Source organism: Stegodyphus dumicola, chromosome 11 (genome assembly GCF_044657685.1).
Source record: "Stegodyphus dumicola isolate Sdum_Otavi_A_Nest chromosome 11, ASM4465768v1".
In the NCBI taxonomy this organism is placed as follows: domain Eukaryota; kingdom Metazoa; phylum Arthropoda; class Arachnida; order Araneae; family Eresidae; genus Stegodyphus; species Stegodyphus dumicola.
In genome coordinates this window covers 108,981,844-109,001,980 of record NC_140778.1, presented here as the reverse complement: position 1 = coordinate 109,001,980, position 20,137 = coordinate 108,981,844, and the positions used below count along the sequence as shown (strand labels likewise).

At 33.8% G+C, this 20,137-nt stretch overlaps 1 protein-coding gene across 3 annotated transcripts in view; it reads left to right on the top strand.

Moving 5' to 3' along the window:
- LOC118191942 (uncharacterized) overlaps positions 1–20,137 on the top strand; it is a 216,763-nt gene that overhangs the window by 67,794 nt on the left and 128,832 nt on the right. For all 3 annotated transcript variants that reach the window (XM_085827079.1, XM_085827078.1, XM_085827077.1), the window contains exons 10-12: positions 16,315–16,413; positions 16,532–16,630; positions 16,747–16,845. In XM_085827079.1, the coding sequence (XP_085683205.1) occupies positions 16,315–16,413; positions 16,532–16,630; positions 16,747–16,845 (297 nt within the window). The remainder of the gene's footprint in view (positions 1–16,314; positions 16,414–16,531; positions 16,631–16,746; positions 16,846–20,137) is intronic.

Genomic DNA, 20,137 nt, shown 5'->3' with positions numbered 1-20,137 from the left:
AGTAATACATTATATATAGCGCGAAAATCAAGAGCTTCATAGAAAGGCGTTGAGAATAGCCGGTAATTTCTTAAAATTTCACAGTTTTTCATTCCTTTCGGAAAATTCTACTACTTCTTGAATGCTGTAAATCTTTGCGGAACGGGAGGTAGGGTTATTAATACACTGCTATACGAGGAAATCGAGTTTCGCAGAATTAAATTTCTTTGAAAAAGATTCAGGCTCAAAAAGTATGTATAATTTAAACAAATGTAAACATTGTTATAACTGAAAGCAAAAACGAAACAAAGGTTAAGTTAAAAGATTTTTATTACCACTTATAATTAAATAAGTGAAAAGTGCTGATTAAATTTTACAAATACATAATATAATAAACAAAATAAAAAATAAAAACAAAAATTTAAAAAAAAATCTGAAATGTTTCAGATTTTAAATTACGTCCAAAGAGGCGTTTTTTAACATTTTGTGTGTTACCTTTCTTTATTAAATATCATGTTCCTCGCACTTAAACCATAAAATCCATTGCAACAGCAATATCGCAAAATAGTTTTAAAACGAGCATATCTTTAGAATTTCCGATACAGAGACTCACGCGCTGGAGATAAAAATGTTTTTTCTGCACAACGTTGCCATTGCTCGCTTTGAAATCCTTGAGTTTGTTAATCAAAAATTCGTCAAAGTTTTAAAAAATAGGAAATCGATCATAAAACAAATTTCAAATTTCAAATTTGATCTTCCACGTGCTCATATTCGTTGGAGGATTACGTTATTCAAAATTCGATGACTCTATGTACCGTTGTTTTATCACAATACGAGAAATATACATACATTTATGCAGATTTTTCATTATTTAATTTATTCAAATATAATGCAGGACTCTAACATTTTGTGGCAACAGTTTGAAAAGTGAACCGACATTTATGAGTCCGACGCAAAATGCCAAAACGAAACTAATAGTCCTTCGGAATTCAAATCCCTTTGGACTAATAAATGAAGAAAGAAATAATATAAATAAAATAAATATATATATATATATATATAAACTAGTGCAAATTCCCGATGCCAGTTAAGGTAAATTGAGAGTAATGTATTATTTTACTTATGACATCATTTGAAAATTCGTATAATAACATATTACACGTCATAAAAAATATGATGCGCCATTGTAATGCATAAAAAATGCTAAAACAAACAAAGTAATATTCAATACATGTACCACTAATCATTGAATCATATGATATATATCTATACGATGTATGGGATTGCCATTTGGGTCAGCAAAAATAAAAACAAATACATCATTATTTTGAGCGATATAAAACCTAATAAAAATTTCGATAGAAAAATTAACTAATTCTCTCTCATTATATCAACAACAAGGACACGCAGCCATTGTTGCTGATATATCACTGTTACCATTGTTACTGATATCCGCGCTGTTGCCACTCGAAAAAACGAGGGCGAAAATTAGCGTTTTAAGAGTTTCTAATTAATATCGCTGATTTTAGCTGGTTTTTTTTGGGGGGGAAGTGGAAGTCGACCTTTAACAGGACCCAGAAAAGAAGTGTAAAATGTTTGGTGACCATAGTTATGGTAGTCACTGAGTTATTAGCGAACAAACACACACACAGACTTTTTTCTTTATATATATCGATAAATAAATGTAAATATAAATTATAAATAAATAAATGAATATACAAAAAATAAATAAAAAGTTTATGCAACGATTTCTTAGCTAGTTGATGAGAATTAATATCGCTATCGAACGAGTACTTAGCTAGTTGATGAGAATTAATATCGCTATCGAACGAGTACTTAGCTAGTTGATGATTATGAATATCTTTCTTTACAGAACTGTAATATTTTAGTCAGTTTAGCAAGAGCTCCCTTAGTTTTTATAGGTGTGAAGTCCATTGTTCTCAGTATTGATCAGATGGTTTGATTAAGTGAAAAGTTTTTGTAAGACAACATAAAAAGGCGTAATAATCCGGAGTTCCTTGCTGGCCACATTTACAAGTGTCCAGTTCTGTAATACAAAGTTGATGAAGATACGTTATGAAAGGTCCATGGTCTGAAAGAAAGGCTGTCTATGCAGACGAAAATATAAACATTTTAGTAGAGACATGGGGATAAAAAACGAAAAGTCCATCTTCCCGTTGTTGCAATATTCCATTTGGATTGCCAGTGATTTATTAAACGCTTGTATGTAATCCTTTTGGGCAAGGGATGTTCCAGCAAGCTCCTGCCAATTGCTGCTTAATTGGCAAGTTTGTCAGCAAGCTCATTACCAACTATACTCGCATGTGCTGGAACCCGGTACAACTGTGGACGAAATTCTGACGTTATGTTGAGGAATAATTTTTTAATTTCTATGACTAGTGGATTTCTGTAATTTATACCACCAATTGCCTCCAAGCTAGATAGAGAGTCACTGCATATATGGGCTTGTGTATCGAATCTATAGGAGAGTTGAATAGCTTTCTTTATTGCCGTCAATTCAGCTTAAAATGTTGAGTTATGATTATTCTTTTTCAAGTTCTTTTTCACAATATTATTTAGCAGGACACAGAGACCACAGCCTGTGGCTGCTTCAGTATACGATCCGTCTCTGTAAATGGTGATCCAATAGTAACCAATTAGGAACTGCAGGACTGCTGTCGAAGTTGTACGGTACTCCCTACTGATTTGTAGAAGGTTCATTATTTGTATTATTTTGACGGCGTTCATGTTTAGTCACTAATTTTATTGTCGGCTGGTATTATAATCCAATTCTGTATTCTTCTTTCCGCTATAAAATATTTGACTTATCTGAAAATCCTTCGTCGCCAATTGCTTTTGCAATTTATACAATATTTTGGTATCTTTTTCAGTCAATGAAAATCCTTTGCAATTGTTGATAACTTCTGGCAAGAGCTGATGTCAGAAAGCATTCAATGTTGCTGAACGAACGTTGAATCACGTGCAAATTAATTTCTAGTCTGGGACAAATTAAAAGGAAAAACTAACGTAACGCGTATATGTGAAATCGCGTTCCGCAGATCTCGGTTTGGAAGTGGTTTAATGTATTTTAATCATGCAAGCAACAGCGATAGGATTTTTTTTTCAGCTTCCTCCCTTCTTATGGCACTGCCAAGCAGTGTTGCCTTATAGATAATGTTTCAAAAAGTATCTAAATATTGAATCGAGTAAAAGGAGTGAATGGGAAATCTAAAGAATGAAAGACCCATAAAAATGAAATTGTAAAATTTTATTTCATAAAAGGATACCTGAATAACATTTCTTCAAAATTTCTAAACCTATATTTCAGGAATCTGCGTTTTTTTTAAACGATGCTGTGCTTTGTTTGGGGTTAATATTTAAAATATAAATTCATCAAGTAAGGCAGCCCCTGTAATGAGTTTGATTAACGTATTCAGGTGTAAGTAGAGTCATCGTATCTTATTATCAGTTTCAAGGCTGGTGATGCCCCTGCGTGAGTACTTGCGTAGTTATAGACGTGTGTATGACAACTTCCTTTTTTTGTTTTGAAAGAGACATTTCACACTAAATCCGCTTAATTATCATACATTAAACGTTCTCTTTCACATAATTGTCGTAAGCAATTTAATAAAAATATTTTAACACAATATTTGATAACTCAGTATTTTTGAAAAATACGTTTGTTGGTTTTCGGTATTTGTTTGCCAAAGAGGAAGATATTAATAAGAACTGCTTCTCAATTGGCTGAGCTGTTCTAATTCAGAAACTAGAAAGAGATTTTATCCAAGTTATGTGAAAAAAGCATGGACGCTTTGAAGAAACACAGCCAATTAAAAGTTTTCAAAAATTACCCTACAACTCGCCACTGGAACAACAAACAAACAAACAAACAAAAATACTGATCTATTCTTCTTGGAATCAAGATGTCCACCAGAGGCCGAATGGTTAAAACCGTTGAATACTGGGAGTTCGACCTAGCTTGGGTTGAAACCTAAGCGAACGAGCTGGCTTGTATGGTTGGTTTTTGTGCCTTTCCCCATGTCTAACATGAATAAGAGCCAGGTCCCCTGAAAATGTCCTCCACAGAGGCATACCTCTTTCTACGCAGATAGCCCTCATGGCTCTGTCGTATTCAAATAACCTGACCTTTCTGGAATCTAAAAACTTAACTTGGCAACATGATTTTGTGCCTAAACTGCAGTAGTATTTGGAATAAGAGTATGATACAGTTATGAAATTAACTTAATCGCTGCTAAGTAGATTACAAATAAAAATAAAGTATAAATACAAGATAAAATCCTACTCGTATTACACCACTATTCAAACGAAACAAAAAGCCGCTCAGCAAGTTCCTAATTGGTCACAGTACATAAAGTTCTGCCTGATCTGTATACATTCCTTCGGGCACGAACTGCCGCGTGTCACGGTCAAAACACTAAGACGCTTTAAGAACACTGCCGAACAGCTGTCGTGAAAGAAACAACGTTATCCTTATAAATACTTTAAGCTTAACTTTAAAGTAATAGTGGTAGTTAACGAAAAAAATTAATATTATCTTCTTTTCATAGGAAATTTGTAATGTTGCATAGGTCATTAATGCTTGCCCTAATCGTAAGGCGACAATGAAATAGATTTTTATCAGATATCCTTAAAAAAATTTCAGATTCGTAACTCTAGCCGATAACTTTAAATTATTTATAGAATTCTACTCGAAGCCACAATAAATATGTACAATATCAGACAAACTCAGAAGACAAATGAATAACTACAATGAGCAAATACTTGAAGAATTTTATATATGGAATTGGAGACACCTCAATGCAATCAAAAACAATTATTATAAATCATTGTCTTGTGAATTTGTATTAAATAAAATCTGAATCGAAATACAGCATCCTTTTTACTTCTTTGCACTAAGTATAGTAATCACGAAAAATTCCGGGTACCATATTTCAACGAAAATGTGCATTTTGATCGCTATCGAATGCAATTTAACGATGATTTGTGCGTGACATCTGTACGTAAAGACAGGATAAAGGATAAAGGATTATATTTTCCCAAAAGAATTAAAAAACTGATTTAAAATGGATTCAGAAGAGATTTTTTTCATGGTTGTGTGTACATACGTATGTATGTATCTCATATAACTCAAAAACGAGTAGTCTCAGAACGTTGAACTTCTGTATATAGAACTGCTGTAACATGTAGATGTGCACCTCCCTTTTTGGTTGCTGTCGGCGGCACCAAAAGTATATATATATATACAGAGTAATTCTAAATTGCTTTTACAAGAGGGGTCATAGTACTCATCCAGATTAACAATAATTGCCATAGAATATAGGGTCGCACTTCACTGTGAGAGGGAGAAAAGAGGCATATTAGAATTCCAACCTGAACTTACAACAATGTTGGGAGAGCGAATGAAAGAGACCAAATGTTGCACAATCATTTTAGTGAAAAACTCACAGAGAATGCACGAAACGGATAAAACCGAAAACTTGGCATTCGAGTGTTAATTAGAGCTCAGACTTTGATGGCAAACACTCAAATGCACATCTTTGGTTGGCAAGGTCTCAACCTCGCAAACGATTGAAACAAGTTAATTATCTAAATTAATTATTAAGGGAAATTATCTAGTAGGGGGGAACTACCTTGATAGCCATCTTCTATCTTGTCCTCCTGGACTTATGTGCTGCGCTCATTCTACTTGAAGCGTCCTTCTATAGGACACAAAGTTCTGACAGCCGGAACACAGCATGAACCTTTCGTGCTAATCTCGGCATGCAGCGGAAGTTGCAGTTAGTTGATAATATTCAGCCCTTGATTAGATAATTAACTTGTAGCAATTGTTTGCGAGGTTCAGATCTTGCCAACCAAAAGATGTGCATTTGAATGTCTGCCATCGAAGTTGTCCTTATAAATACTTTAAGCCTATCTTTAAACTAATAGCTCGAATTAACACTCGAACGTCAAGTTTTCGGTTTCATCCATTCTGTACACTCTCTGTGAGTTTTCCACTAAACTGATTGTGCAACATTTGGTCTCGTTAATTCGCTCTCCCATGACTGTTTAAGTTCAGGTTGGAATTCTAATATTTTTCTTTTCTGCCTCTCAGAGTGGAATGCGACCCTATGTTCTATGGTAATTATTGCTCATCTGGATAAGTACTATCACCACTCTTAATTGTAAAAACAATTTAGAATCACCTTGTACAGACGTCTGTCTGTGAGTATATATATATATATATATATATATATATATATATACTCACTGTGTTACCCGGCTCAGTGAGTTCAGTTTTTTATTTTTATATGTTGGCAAATTGGGCACTTTTTACTTTAAAAATGATTGATTTAACGTTGTTCTTATCTTCCGATTAAATTTTTTATACCTTTAAAGCTGAATGCAATATTTGCAGAATTATCAACAATTTAAAAGTTGTTTATATGTGGTAAGCCTATTTCTTTACCATAGCAGCCATATTTGTTTACATTTGAAACTTAGCATAATAGATGATTTGTTGCCATTCTAGAGAAACTAAGCTTCGCAGCAACAAAGATAACACCTTCTTTTATTATTGAGAATTAAATTATGCTTAATCAATTCTTGAATTATCATTTAAGTTATTAAATTATCTCATATATTGACTCAGCGTAGCGTCCACAACAAGTCGGTTTCTACGCCTTCAATGTATTTTTCCCAAGTGAGGCCAAAAGTAAACTTTCCGAAAAATCTGCCATTTTGTCTGCCGGCTGAATTGCTTGTATTTGCTTAGAAACTGTAATTGTAATTGTAAAAATTGTTTTTTAATTGTCTTAATTACACTTGTTATTTTATGTTTTTCTGTATCTTTCAATTTTTACTAAAAAATTATTTTGAGTTTTTATGCATTTTGCCTTGCCTTGCCGTGAAGTGAGAACTTAATTAATTGAATGAGAAATATATTCCTAACGATATTTGAGGAAATAAGTGATTCGTATTAGCAGCAAATATTGTCGCCACTCTGCCTCGGCCAGATTAGAATGTTTATGAGTAGCGCATGCGCATTAGATAAGCGGCGCTGAATCATCTGTGAAAAAACTGTTTCTTTTTTTTTTTTTTTTTTTTTTTTTTTTTTTGTTTAATTTCTTTTGTAGATAATTTTAGATTTGTTATAGCAGTTAAATAGAACATGTGGCAACGATTCGATAATTCTTCAGCTGATATAATTTTTGTGCATTCTGAGTTGTAAAATGAATGAGATGTAATGCTGTTAAGTGAGCCTAGTGTCATAGTATCACTATGGTAAATAAATATAGTGAATTTTATAGAGTGTATTTATTCTATTGTGGTTTATACGCTACTGACGAAGTAGATTTAATTCAGTTCAATGTGTTTAAATGAAATGCAGGAAAAATGTGCATAATTTAATATTCCGTACAAGGAAGTCATGTGGTGTACACATCAGATTTTTTTAAATATTTCACAGTCCATTTCATATTGCCTGGGTGCTTTGATGCTTTGGTTGCATATTCTGATTTACAGCGGGAATTAATTCCGCTCTTATCAGAACTTATCACAGAATCCTACGAGGGGCCTCATACATAAGGGCTCGTCAAATTGGTCCACCATAAAGGTGTGCACCTTAAGATAAAATACAGTAAAAATAAGAAAATACTGAGACATAATTCTAAGACATTTCTGAAATCTCCCTGGCGGGCGAGGATGCGATGACAGAAGACTAGTGTTGTCCTATCAGGAGTGTGGCGGCAGTCCTGTGACTCCTGCTGAGCTACTGATAGTTTTTAAGTTCAAACTTTGCAATAAAATTAATGCGAAGGTTGCACGTGTTGATCTTGTCCTTGCATTGCGTCTGATGCCAATGCCATGATTACAAGTTACGGAGTGCCTGTGGTTCAAAACCATGTACCTCCACATCAGAAAAATATCTAAGTAGTGAGCAGAAATAGGAAAATTGCATAATTGGTTAACATGATGCACATTAGAGGGAGCTACATTAGCTCGAGAAAGTTTAGGGATAAGAAAACTCAAGTTTTTATTTATTTATTTATTTTTTAATGATTTAAAACTTTTTTGTACTTATTAATTTTATATATTTTGGGGGTATTTGTTTTTTATTTTATAACACATAAATACTACACTAAAGCAAAAAGCGGCTTTACTCTACATATATATATTATTTCAAAATCATTTCGGAAACAAATAGATAATAATTTTATTAATTTTACAACTGCTAACAAGACGCTAGTTCCGCATACTTCTAATAATAGTGCTCTGTTCCGAATTTATAAATTACCGTTATACTTAATTTTTAAAGTGTAATTTAGGTTTTAGCCGCCCAGACGGGAAAGTGGTTAGTGACTCTATCATACCGAAGGGCCTGGATTTGGATTGGCCGAAGGGCCTATCATACCGAAGGGCCAGAGAAGGCGTGGATGTAAATTGTCTGTCCCTCATCATAAGAGGTAACCGTGGTCACAGATTAGGTGCCTCTGTAATAAAATCACAATCGCTTAGTTATTGCCAAGGCCTAAAATGGCTAGCTTCCGCCATATATATATATACGAGGGGGGGGTACCCAAAAGATATCGAACTAATTGTTTGGTGGGCAGAGCTGTTGTAGTACCATGTTTTGCCAGTAGGAGCGCATAGAGGGAACATTCCTGAATCAGTAAGCCGTGTGTTGTCGCTGAAGAAGGTGAGAATTGGTTTTGGCAGAGCTTATAGTGACAACTGTTTTGTGTAATTGTCGTTTTCAAAATGGCTGATTTTCGTGAACAGGGTACGGCAGTGAAATTTTGCTTTTTGCTTGGAACAAAAAGAACAGAAACTCTTGAAAATGTTAAAAACGGCGTGCAGTAACGATGTTATGGAGAAAACTTAAGTGTTTGAATGTTTTTCCCGTTTTAAAAATGGTAAAATGTCAATTGATGACAAACTTCGTTCTGCTCGTCCTTCCACGACCAAAACACATGAAAATGTTGAAAACATTTCGTGCAATCACCAACAAAGATAGACGACGGACCATTAAAGAAATTGTAGAACTGTGGGGAGTGACTCCAAGTTCAACGCAGCGAATTTTGACAGAAGATTCTGGAATGAAATGGGTGGCTGTCAAATTCTCGCCACGACTGCTGAGTGCTGAACAAAAACAAGGTAGCAAGAATGAAAAAAGGACATGTATTAAGTTTACGCTTATGTATCCTTAGATTGCCAATAGATGGCGGTAGTGTTTGTAAAAAGAAACTGTGATGTCATAATTATGTATATGTATCAGTTCGTCTTTGGTGTTCGTCAATAAACGTTGTGTGGAATAACGCTCCTCTGTTTATTACTTTACATTTGATCCAGTCTGATTTATTAGAGACTTACATATATTTTGTTTAACATGAAAGGAAAGCGTGTTGCTGAGGTGAAGAAAAAAATCGACGGATGCCCTGTCAAGATGAATTTAAACAATGGTTTAAAAAATGGAATAAAAGATCAGACAAGTGTATTAGTGCAAGTTGAGACTGAAGGTTTGTGCTTAAAATGTGAATAAATAAGTTTTAAAAAAAATAAGTTCGGTTTCTCTCGGGTAGTACTCCTTCGTATATGTATATATTTAGGTTCGGTGGAAAGCAGTCCAAAGTTTAAATAAGTAAGCACAAGCCATTTGATAAATGTGCAATACTGTCAGCCTATTCATGTTTTCTACTTCTTGAACCCACACATGCATTCAAGAAATAAAAATAAATTTTAATTTTACTGCATCTTTTAATGCTGAATCTCCGAATACTGCCCTAATTAATATGTGGGTACATTTCGTGAGCATTTTAGTGTATTCTATTGAAAGGAAATCTTTTCTTGAAAGAATACTATTGCATTTTTTCATTGTTTGTAAATGGAAAATTCCATAAAAAATGCTTTATACGAAAGGAGAATAAATGCTCACATTCAGTTTATTTGACACCTAAAAGGGTTTTGGGGGATAGAAATCGTTGTCCACAAAAGGCTGATTTTCAGTCTGGGACCCTACGTACAAAGCTCTTTCAAAGACCCCAATGCTTAATATCCTTGTCTTCGTGAGAGAAAATAAGTTTACGAGAAATTACGGGATTTTATGTGAGTTACCTGAAGCTACGTCCTGGGCCTTAGATAATAATTAAACCGTGAACTCTAGCTCGGTTTGTTTTACAATTAATAATTTTGCAATGTAACATTTTATTACAGCATATATTACAGTATTACATATTTAATTACAGCGGAAGTCGATAGAGTTAGATGATGAAACACGAAATTCACTCCGCAGCTGAAAATATTTAATCAAGGTTTAAGAAGCAGTCAATAAATTTACACACTAATGTATCGTTATTTTATTTCATTATTATATCGTCATTCACTTTTAATATTTCGGCTTGCGACTGTGAATATTACGGCAAATCCCACTTTGGCAAAGCAGTAAATAAATAATAAGTGCCTCTGTGAAGACGGTTTTGTTGAAAGTTATGGAAAATGTGTTTCCAGTCTGGAGATTTAAAATACTGGTACATTTCATTTAAAGTCGTACGATAGAAGAATGGAAGTTTAAAGCGTTTCAAAACTTGATGAATAAGTAATATAAGCCTACAAGGCTCGGTATCGCAGTGACTAGAACATCGCGCATCAGCACCACAAAAACACCCTCTTAAAATTCCTCTTAAAACTTCTCACTCCTGTTTAAAAAGTGCCACAGGTCCGGGGCTCGATCCCCGGGCTGGGCAAAGTTGACTCAGCCTTTCATCCCTTGAATGGGTCGATAAAATGAGTGCCAAGTTCGCTTTGAGACCAAACATCGAGGATCGTGCGACAAGCTGAGCACTTGTCCAGAGCAAAGCTGCAGCTCACATACAGCTTTGTTCAGGGTATATGCTCATGCACACGGGGGTGATGTCAAGAAAGCAGATATCAGGACTGTTTCGGCCTTATTTATTTTAAATGTAAGCCTGCTTAAATGTAGGTTTTGAATATTTACAATTTTTTTGTACTATCTGTATTAAAATAAGAATATAAAATTACAGTTACGAGTTAACGTACATGCACATGCAAACTAAAATAGCAGATTTATGTAAATTTCTCCTAGGCATATATGCCTATGCACATTACAAGACAGCAAAGATATCTGTAAATGCGATAAATAATGTAAATCTTTACCAAACAAGCATGTGTATCATTGCAAATATACAGACATAAAACTTGTTATTTCATTTCGTAAAAATGTATCTGGAATTGGCCAGTATTCTTTCTAAGTATCACATAATTGAATGGATTAAAAGCACTTACGTATCCACAATTTAGTGCTTTCTTGTAGAAATTGGTATCGATTTTGCTTAGAAATTCTTCCACAGTGTCAATCTGTAAATCTTCATGCAGCCGCTGATTGCGCGCAATATAGTAATACTTAATAAGAATGTTGGGTCTTTTATAGCCTATCGTTCTACAAAATTTTCCGGCATAAATTTTAATAATGCACACTTATTCGTTCATACTGTGTATATCTTACTTATTTCCTTCCCTTGTATTTGCGTCTGATTGCATTATACTTCATATTGCACTGCTTCTTGATTACTCGGTGTGCTTTGTATTCGTATCCGAACTGATATTGCCGACATGCCACATAAAGCGCAGACTGAAGGACATTTATGTATTTGTACCGGATTGCTGTGCAGTATTTGTGCATTCATTCACATCACGTTGGCCTGTAACATATTTTTATTTAATATTCCAACTTTATTCTGAAACATTTCAAGTGATTATTTTGATAATATTCTTTTCTGACTTGCCTTTGAATTTTCAAGGCCAATGGAGACTTCTGGCACCCCACTTTCTTATCTCATCTCAGATTCCTCATTAGGAACTTCTGCACGTAAGTGATGTGCCCTTGAAGCATTAAATTACTAAGACGAACAAGTCGCATTATATGCGATATTAGCACAGCTAAAACAGATAGATATTTTTATTGAGGATTTCGATGATATAAAATGATATCACGAGTGTTCTTAACCTGGGGATTTCACAGTTTTATAGTTTCAAGAAGGAATGCAATCAATCATTTACTTGGCTGTTATGTACTAAGTTTTGGTTTATGAATATAAGAAACTACGTTTGTTCAAATTTTGGTATTTATCAATATTTCCTATACATTTTTTTTACCGAGTATTTAAATTTCTAGTTTTAATCTTATAAACAAATCAAAAGAGACCTCCAAATCAAATTGCTCTTCCATACAAATAATACAGCTTTCTTTTCTGTGACAGCTTAATGTAGGTTTCCCTTTTGAGATAGTTTTATAAATTTATTTATTTAAGTCGTAACACCGGATGGATGGGTATCGATTTAAGGTCTTAATTAACGTGAACTTTCTTGGTTTTCTAAAATGTTTAAGGTTTTCGAAACTTGTTTACTTCCTGTTATAAGTGGTTCACAACAATACGTAATTAAGGATAACATAAAAACTTTATAGATACTGTTGTGCGTGTACGGGTTCGTAACCCAAGCAGCACATGACGTAGCAAAGACGTTGCAAACTGGTCCAAGAGGTTGCAAAGTGGTCGTGGTAACGTCTTTGCTAAGTCATGTGCTACTTGAGAATGGATTGAATGCACACAAAGCCGTTGATAAAATATATTTTCTTAAAAGAAACATTTTACAGTTCTTCAACTTTACACAAAAGCACTCGTACAGCTCGACACTTCAAACTACTAAGAGCGTTAAACACAATGCCCTGCAAAGCGCATCTAAAGAGCGAAACTCACACAGAGGTATCTCACAAGTAAACCTTCTCTCCTTTGATACCGGTTTTCCGGAAACCCATATTTTTCTGAAAGCTTATGTCACAAGCAGAAAAACTGTGAAATCTTAGGGGCAAAGGATAAGCGTTTAGGAGCTATAGAACCCACAATGTATCCGGAAAATGTTGGAAACATGACACCAAACGCCTCTAAAATGCTAGTTTCGTGTATTTGTAGGAATTAATAATGTGTTAAGAAGGTGGATATCTCAATGTAAAGGAAAAAACAGCTAGTTGAAAAGAAACAATATACGTTGGATGTGACCTGTTATCGACTTTAGACAAAATCTATTGCAAGAAACAATCAATGTGCAATTTATAAAATAAAAATTGAGACGAGCAGAAAGACAGTTAACATTGGGCACATTTCACAAAAGGTATAGCCTCACAGTTTGCACACTCAATCATTTATCAGTGAATCGAAGCAGTAATCCATTGGCGCAATCCACATTCAGGTTCGTCGTCCAAGTATCCCCCTTATAAAAAGCATACTTAATGAAGTTCTTGAAACGATGAGCGCTGAACTGATACAGTGTAAAGTCTTTCTTCAGGATCATCGACAAAAATTTGAAATCTCGAATTAGATTGCGTAGATCTGCAAAATTTCATTTGAAATGCCGATAGTTTGACGATATGCTGTTTACATACGTAAACTAATATTTAAAAATAATGTACTTTTACGAGGCACAACATGTTTTGCAACGGCTTCTACAAACTCAACTTTCAAAAATGGTTCACTTTTTCTAGCATTCAGAAATGAAGCGGAATAACTTGCTCTATAATATTAGATGTTGTTGTAATGCTAAACTGAAGATTCATTACTGAGCTTTTAAGAGCGATTTAACCTTCGGTGTCATCATTGATTCATTTCATTCTTTCTCTAGTATCACATAATTACTATGTTTCATATCGCAGTATCTTCTCACATAGTACTCTTTAAACAGAGAGAATGTTTCAGGACAAATTAAACTCATTGATTTTGAGTTTTGTGCAAAAAAAAAAAATACTTTTCTGCCCAATTATTCACTGTATTGTCTGTTTTTATTAATAATATTTCTTTCTTTGCACTCATACTGAAGAGTTACTGTTCAACAGGTAGATACAGGTAAAAGTGTTAGGAGCACCAGAAACTTCATTTAAAATCGAAAAAGTATAGCTCCCGAACACTAATCAACTACAGCAAATTATAAAAAAAGATATTGACATCAATGAAAATACATAAATTATAATTAAGAGAGATGTATTGATTAAGAAGAAGCCAAAAAGGAAGAATATTCAATACCAAGCAACGGATGATCATAACCTACGTCGCGAAGACCGCCTCCTCCTGTTTAACATTGAGCAGTCATGTTACAGTTCAACATCGAGCAGTCAATCTATCTGTGACCATTTCATTCCATGTTTCGCAGTTACCGTCGCTTATTGTGCATTTTGCACAAGTGATCCGTCTGTCATCAATTTGGCCCCTAAGCTGGCCTTTCAGGTAGTAGAATGTGGGTCCAAGAGAAGGTCCAAGAGAAGAGCGTAGATGTCGTAGAGGAGACGATTATTAGTTGCCAGGTGTGCAGTCAATTACATCTGATTAGTCGAACGAATCCAGGTAGAAACTGAAAATATACAAATACATGGACGCAAAATATAATATATAGAAAAAGAACAGATGTAAGTTTACAACGACAAGTCTTCAGAAATTTGTGCAAAATCCACCATTCAGTAGCCAGCAGAGAATATCATAGCTGTCATAAATTCAGCAGAGTTCACGTGATATGGTCACTGAAGTGGAGACCCTAGGACCTCCCAGTGTATGAGTACTCCTCCATTATTTCAACCTCCATCTTCAGCGTTTGCTTCTGCAGATATGTTCTTGATTGCTTTACCTCTATATATTCTTCACAACAAATAATTGCCTGTCTTATAAACCATTTATTTAGCTACAAAGTTCGAAAACTAATCCAGCACTTGGATGGGAATAAGGCCCTGGGCCCAGTAACCCGCTGTAAAGAACTATTAGTTCAAAGACGTGATACCGGAGGAGATGATACTTGAGAATACATCCATAGATTGATCTTCACAATAGTTAAAATACTATAGCAAAGCAGTAGTAAAAAAATCATGAAGTACTAATAATACATATGAGTAAAATAAACATGCAAAGTACAATGTCCAGTAAAACGTATTTACAGAAACTTCAATTCTGAGATGTCATGTGACGTGAGTATCCAATGAGAAGCTGCAGGAACTCCAAAATTTTTATTAACATTTTGGAGTTCCTGCAGCTTCTCAATCAAGTCAATATTAAGTCAGACTAAAGTTAAATAATAAAATAGTCAGATAACTCCAAAACAATGAATATATACAAAACAATGAATATATACAGAGAAATGAATATATACAAAACACTGAGTATTTTAAGATTATAATCACATTAAACACTCACAACTTGAAAGACCAATTAAGTCTTTCAAGTTGTGAGTCACATGAACCTGTTTTTTGCCCATGTGCATCAGAGCTAAACATGTTAAACTTGATAGTCATGTGATCGTAGCCGTGTCGTAATTGCTTTTTCGACCAGAAGTTGTAACAACTTAGCTATAACATATTCCTGTTGACAGCTACAATGACCGTACCATGTTGTTTTTACTCAAGAGTCAGACTGGAATTCTCAGTTTTTTGCTGCGTTAATAGAACATAGCAAATTATAAATTCGTGAATTCCGCGGTGGGTCACAAAATTTTGCAGGTGTACTGCTGCGACGTATATACAATAGAATAAATACAAATATTTATTTTCATAAATATTTGTATTTATTCTATTGTATTTAATTTTGTGCGTGAGTTTATATTTTCCTATTCATTTATTTGCTTATTTGGGACATTTTATTTTGTAAATTTACTGTACATTTTGGTATTATTTGATAGTGCAATTGCGTTGTAGATATTTTAATTTTATTTAATTTTTATTTAATACTTTAATTTTTGGAAAATGCTTTTTCGAAGCCGTAATAAATGTTTTTTCTCGAAGCTTCTGTAAGCGCTTGGATAGCTCTAAAATTATTACTTGCGCCGGAGCTGAAAGATAGTAAATTTAGTTCTTTAACTCAAAAGTCGTTAGGATAGTGCTTAGCTCCTGCTCAATGATTATTATTTTATTGAGAATGATCAATTGGGCTGATATACCTTGCTATAGAACTTGCTTCCGCGGTACATATACTAAAATTGGAACCTTGTTATGTGAATAATTTGATGATTTGCGACATCACTCGCATGTTAAATAGAATTTGCCTTATCTATAGTTTTCTCTTTGTGCTATACATAAATGTTTGCTTTGCTGTATGAATTGTAATCTCTTTCAATAAATAAATATTTCTTTCTTCATCTAACCTAGTTATTTAAAAGATACTTATCAACTCCTAGCACGCAATAATATGTTTCCCAAGCTTGAGAATAAAAACTATATTTTTTAAATTTTAACTCCAAAGTTGTAACCTCTAGTATGCATTACAAGTTTTAAACGTATTTCTTTTTTAGTGTGCGATTGCGGCGACAAAGGAGAATGTGCGTTTCTTGATGGAAACAAATCGTGCAAATGCAACCATGGTTACGCCGAAAATGATGGAAAATGTGAAAGTGAGTATATGCTTCCGAAATTAAGTAGAAAAAAGTATATTTTAAAACAAAACGCCAACTGAACCAAAGTAAAGACCTCTTGCAGTTTCCAAAAATCTTATATGTATTTGCTTCTTAGAATGCAATTGTGGTGAAAATGGGGAATGCACGTTTTATAACGGAAAAAAGAGGTGCAAATGCCGCGACCATTACATTGAAAATAATGGAAAATGTGAAGGTGAGTATATGTTCCCTTCAACTTAAGGGTAAAAAAGGATATTTCTATTCATAACAGGAATTGCGCAAAGTAACCTTTAGGGTATTTTAGAAGGTTTTTCTATCCCTCTCTTTTAGAATGCTATTGTGGTGACAATGGAGAATGCCAAATTCTTGATGAGAAAAAGTCGTGCACATGCCACCAGGATTACGCTGAAAAAGATGGAAAATGTGAGGGTGAGTATAATTTTCAGGCTTCGACACAAGGAATATAATTTTAACCAATTTCGAAGATATTTCTTTTCCCTATTTCAACAATTAAAAAGTATATCTTTAAAGTAGCTCAATTAAGTAGTCTAATTATTTCTGATTTCTATATTCTGATTTAATTTGATACAACTGTAATAATCAAATTTCAGTTTTGCGCAACGAAATCCAGACACGTTTTTCAATTTTTGAACCATTGCAGGAATCGAAACTAAAATTTACACACAGATAACGGACGCAAATCATTACAGGTACACTACGAAAAAAAAAAAAAAAAAAAAAAAAGAGAGGACTGTTTTATATCTTCCATTCTACTGGAGTGATTGACGAAATTCAAATTACTTTTTTTCATGTCTGGAAAGCGCCACTTAGAATATAATTAGATTTATATACAGTATTGTTCTATTATAAGTATTTTGAAACAAAATCGGACTTTTCCTGAAATGATACGGCAATTTGTTTTCCGTATTTCGATTCTATGACTCAAATTATGCATGAATATTAAATTTTGTAAAACTTGGTGCCAAATTTGCGGAGAAATTCAAAAATTTATCTTGACGCATTTTTTTTCAGTTTCCGCCAAGAATAATTCGATTGGCGAATTTCTTAATATATGGCAACCTATTTTCCTTTCCCTTTTTACATTGTGCATGAGCGGAAAAAAAAGTCACTTCGTCCTTACTTTCGAAATAATTTTAACAAAGTGCTTAAATCACATTTGATGTTATCGCTTTCAACAACTTCAAGTCTCAAAACGCGCCAGTATATAAATTCACGTATATCTTCGGTAATTTTGAATAAAAAACTCTAATTTTTTGCAGGTATGCTTAGAAATACATCCACTTTAAGATGATGGTAAAACTTTTACAGGCTGTAATTCAAAATTCGTTTCGAAAAATTTATAAAAATTATTTTAAAATACAAATTTTAAAAATAAATCAGAAAAAATGTTCGAATTTTATTTCGAATGAACTAAATTTCGAAATGTGAAAGGGAGAAATAAATAGGTTTAATAAAAAAAGGGAGATTAATAAATATATACCAAATTCGACTAACATTGATGAGCTAAAATTTCGAGAGCTAATATTTAAAAACTATTCGTTCGACTTTTACAAAATTAATGTAATACATATCGAACAGGAGTTATAGAACTGCCCCCCTTTTTTTTTTTTTTTGGCAGTGTACGTGTATCATGGCTAGCAACTTTAAATAGCGCTTAAGCAACATATTAAGTATATGCGCTTTTGCCTAAATTAAATAGCCCAATCAATTAAATCAAAATGATACCAAACTGGCAAATTAAGTTAGGTCAAAAATGTAGTTCCGTTAAGTGATGGGATTTATAACCAAAATAGAGTACTAAAGGACTCATTCTTAATGAAGCATTTTCGCTAATACAAGATTCTTTATAAATTTTGAGTGAAAAGTAATTTATGTAGTAAAATTTACAAGATACTTGTGTAAATCTCCCCCGACACCTTCGCTTTCATGCATGTTAATTCAAGACTTTTTATAAAAATAAATAGTAGTCTTAATTGGAATTATGAAATAGAATTTAAAGTAATTGAAATAAACATGAGAAAATTAAGAAACATAACAATGCTATCTTTGCAAAAACAAATCAAATAAAAATTGAAATATATATGTAATAATAAAATTCCATAGTCAAGAATACACTTAAAATTCTAACTGTATGTTCTTTTCATTTTTAATGGCGACGTTCTTTTATTTGAAAGTACGTGGAATTAAATCCACAGCCCCGTAGTTAAGTTGTTTTTCCCGCCTTTTCTACACGTACAGTTATAGAATGTTCTGAAAATATTTAAAGCGAACTGGATTGGCTGACGAGGCTGACGTCATTTCTTGGAAGCTCCGCCTTTCCAGAGGCTATAAAAGGACTCGCAAAAGAATATCGGGGCTTTTTCTTAGATGTCACGATGCAGTAAACTTCATACAAAAAGTTATTAGTAATTCTTTTTCATTTACTCCGGAGATCAGATTTTTGTAATTGCTATTTCCCCTGAAATATAATAAATGGATCCTGTTTTTTAAACTTATCGTCTGATAATTTAAGCTACGACTACATTTATGATTCTTCACCAATCTATTTATTCTGGACAAAAGCTGGTACATCACATATATATAAAAAAGTAAAATGAGAAATGTATATAAAGATATAAAAGGCCAGTAAATGCATTAATTAACTTACATTCTTCCTAGTGGGATGTCGATAAAGTGTATTCTTCTGTGTCTTACTCAGAAGGCGTGTGTGTTCGAAATTCCGTTATTGGCAGCGGGGATACATTGAATTATTACAGGACGTGGGAAGGGCTAGGAATGTTTGAGAGGCGTTTGTTGCGGAGTTCTTATGTGAGTGAAAACGTCTGTTAAAATTTTGAGTATACTAACTAGTGAATGGAAATTAATTAATTTCTAATTTTCGTGTCGGAACGAGGAAGAAAATTAGAAAAGGTGTGTGTGTGTGATTATGGCAAAGCCTCGAGGGCTATCTGCCTTCGTGGAGGACTTTCTAAGGGGAACTGGCTCGTATACACGTTACACATGGGGAAAACCACGAAAACGCCCATGCAGCCAGCCCGTTCGCGGAATTCGAACTTCAAACCGAACTACCAGTGTTCAGCGTCTTTTACTGCTCGGCCGCTGGTGTACAAAATTAGAAAAGGAAAAACGTAATTTTCACTGTCAACGAGCTATTTGACAGACTTAAGAGTATGAAATAAGATCATCTTTTAGTAACAGCATAAGAAAAGTCTATCAATTGGAGGATTCCAATCGCGAACCTGAAACGCGAATAAGAAATTTGAGACACCATTGTCTCTGTACAAGAGTTCAATGTCCAGAGAAATCAGAAGTAAACCGTAAGTGTGGCGCCATCTGCCGGAGTACCATCAATTAAACTTATTTGGCAAATATAATTGCTTAAAAGGTGCTGGTAAGCTTCTAATATAAGTTTCCATTAGTTAAAATATGGGTTATTGATTTTTCATGAAATTTTAACTGCTAAAGTGGTAGCTGGGGGCGTCGTCCTCATCCACTCGAGAGTTAAAATATTAGCTATCCTCCCTTGTCTACAGAATGAAAAATATTTATATATAACTATTTATAACTATCATATAACTATATATAACTATTCCAACTATTTATAACATATTTATAACTATCAAGCTATAGGGGAGGGGCGAATATGGAGGGATATAATAATATTTACATAAACGGCGCAATAAAGTCTCCTAACAACATG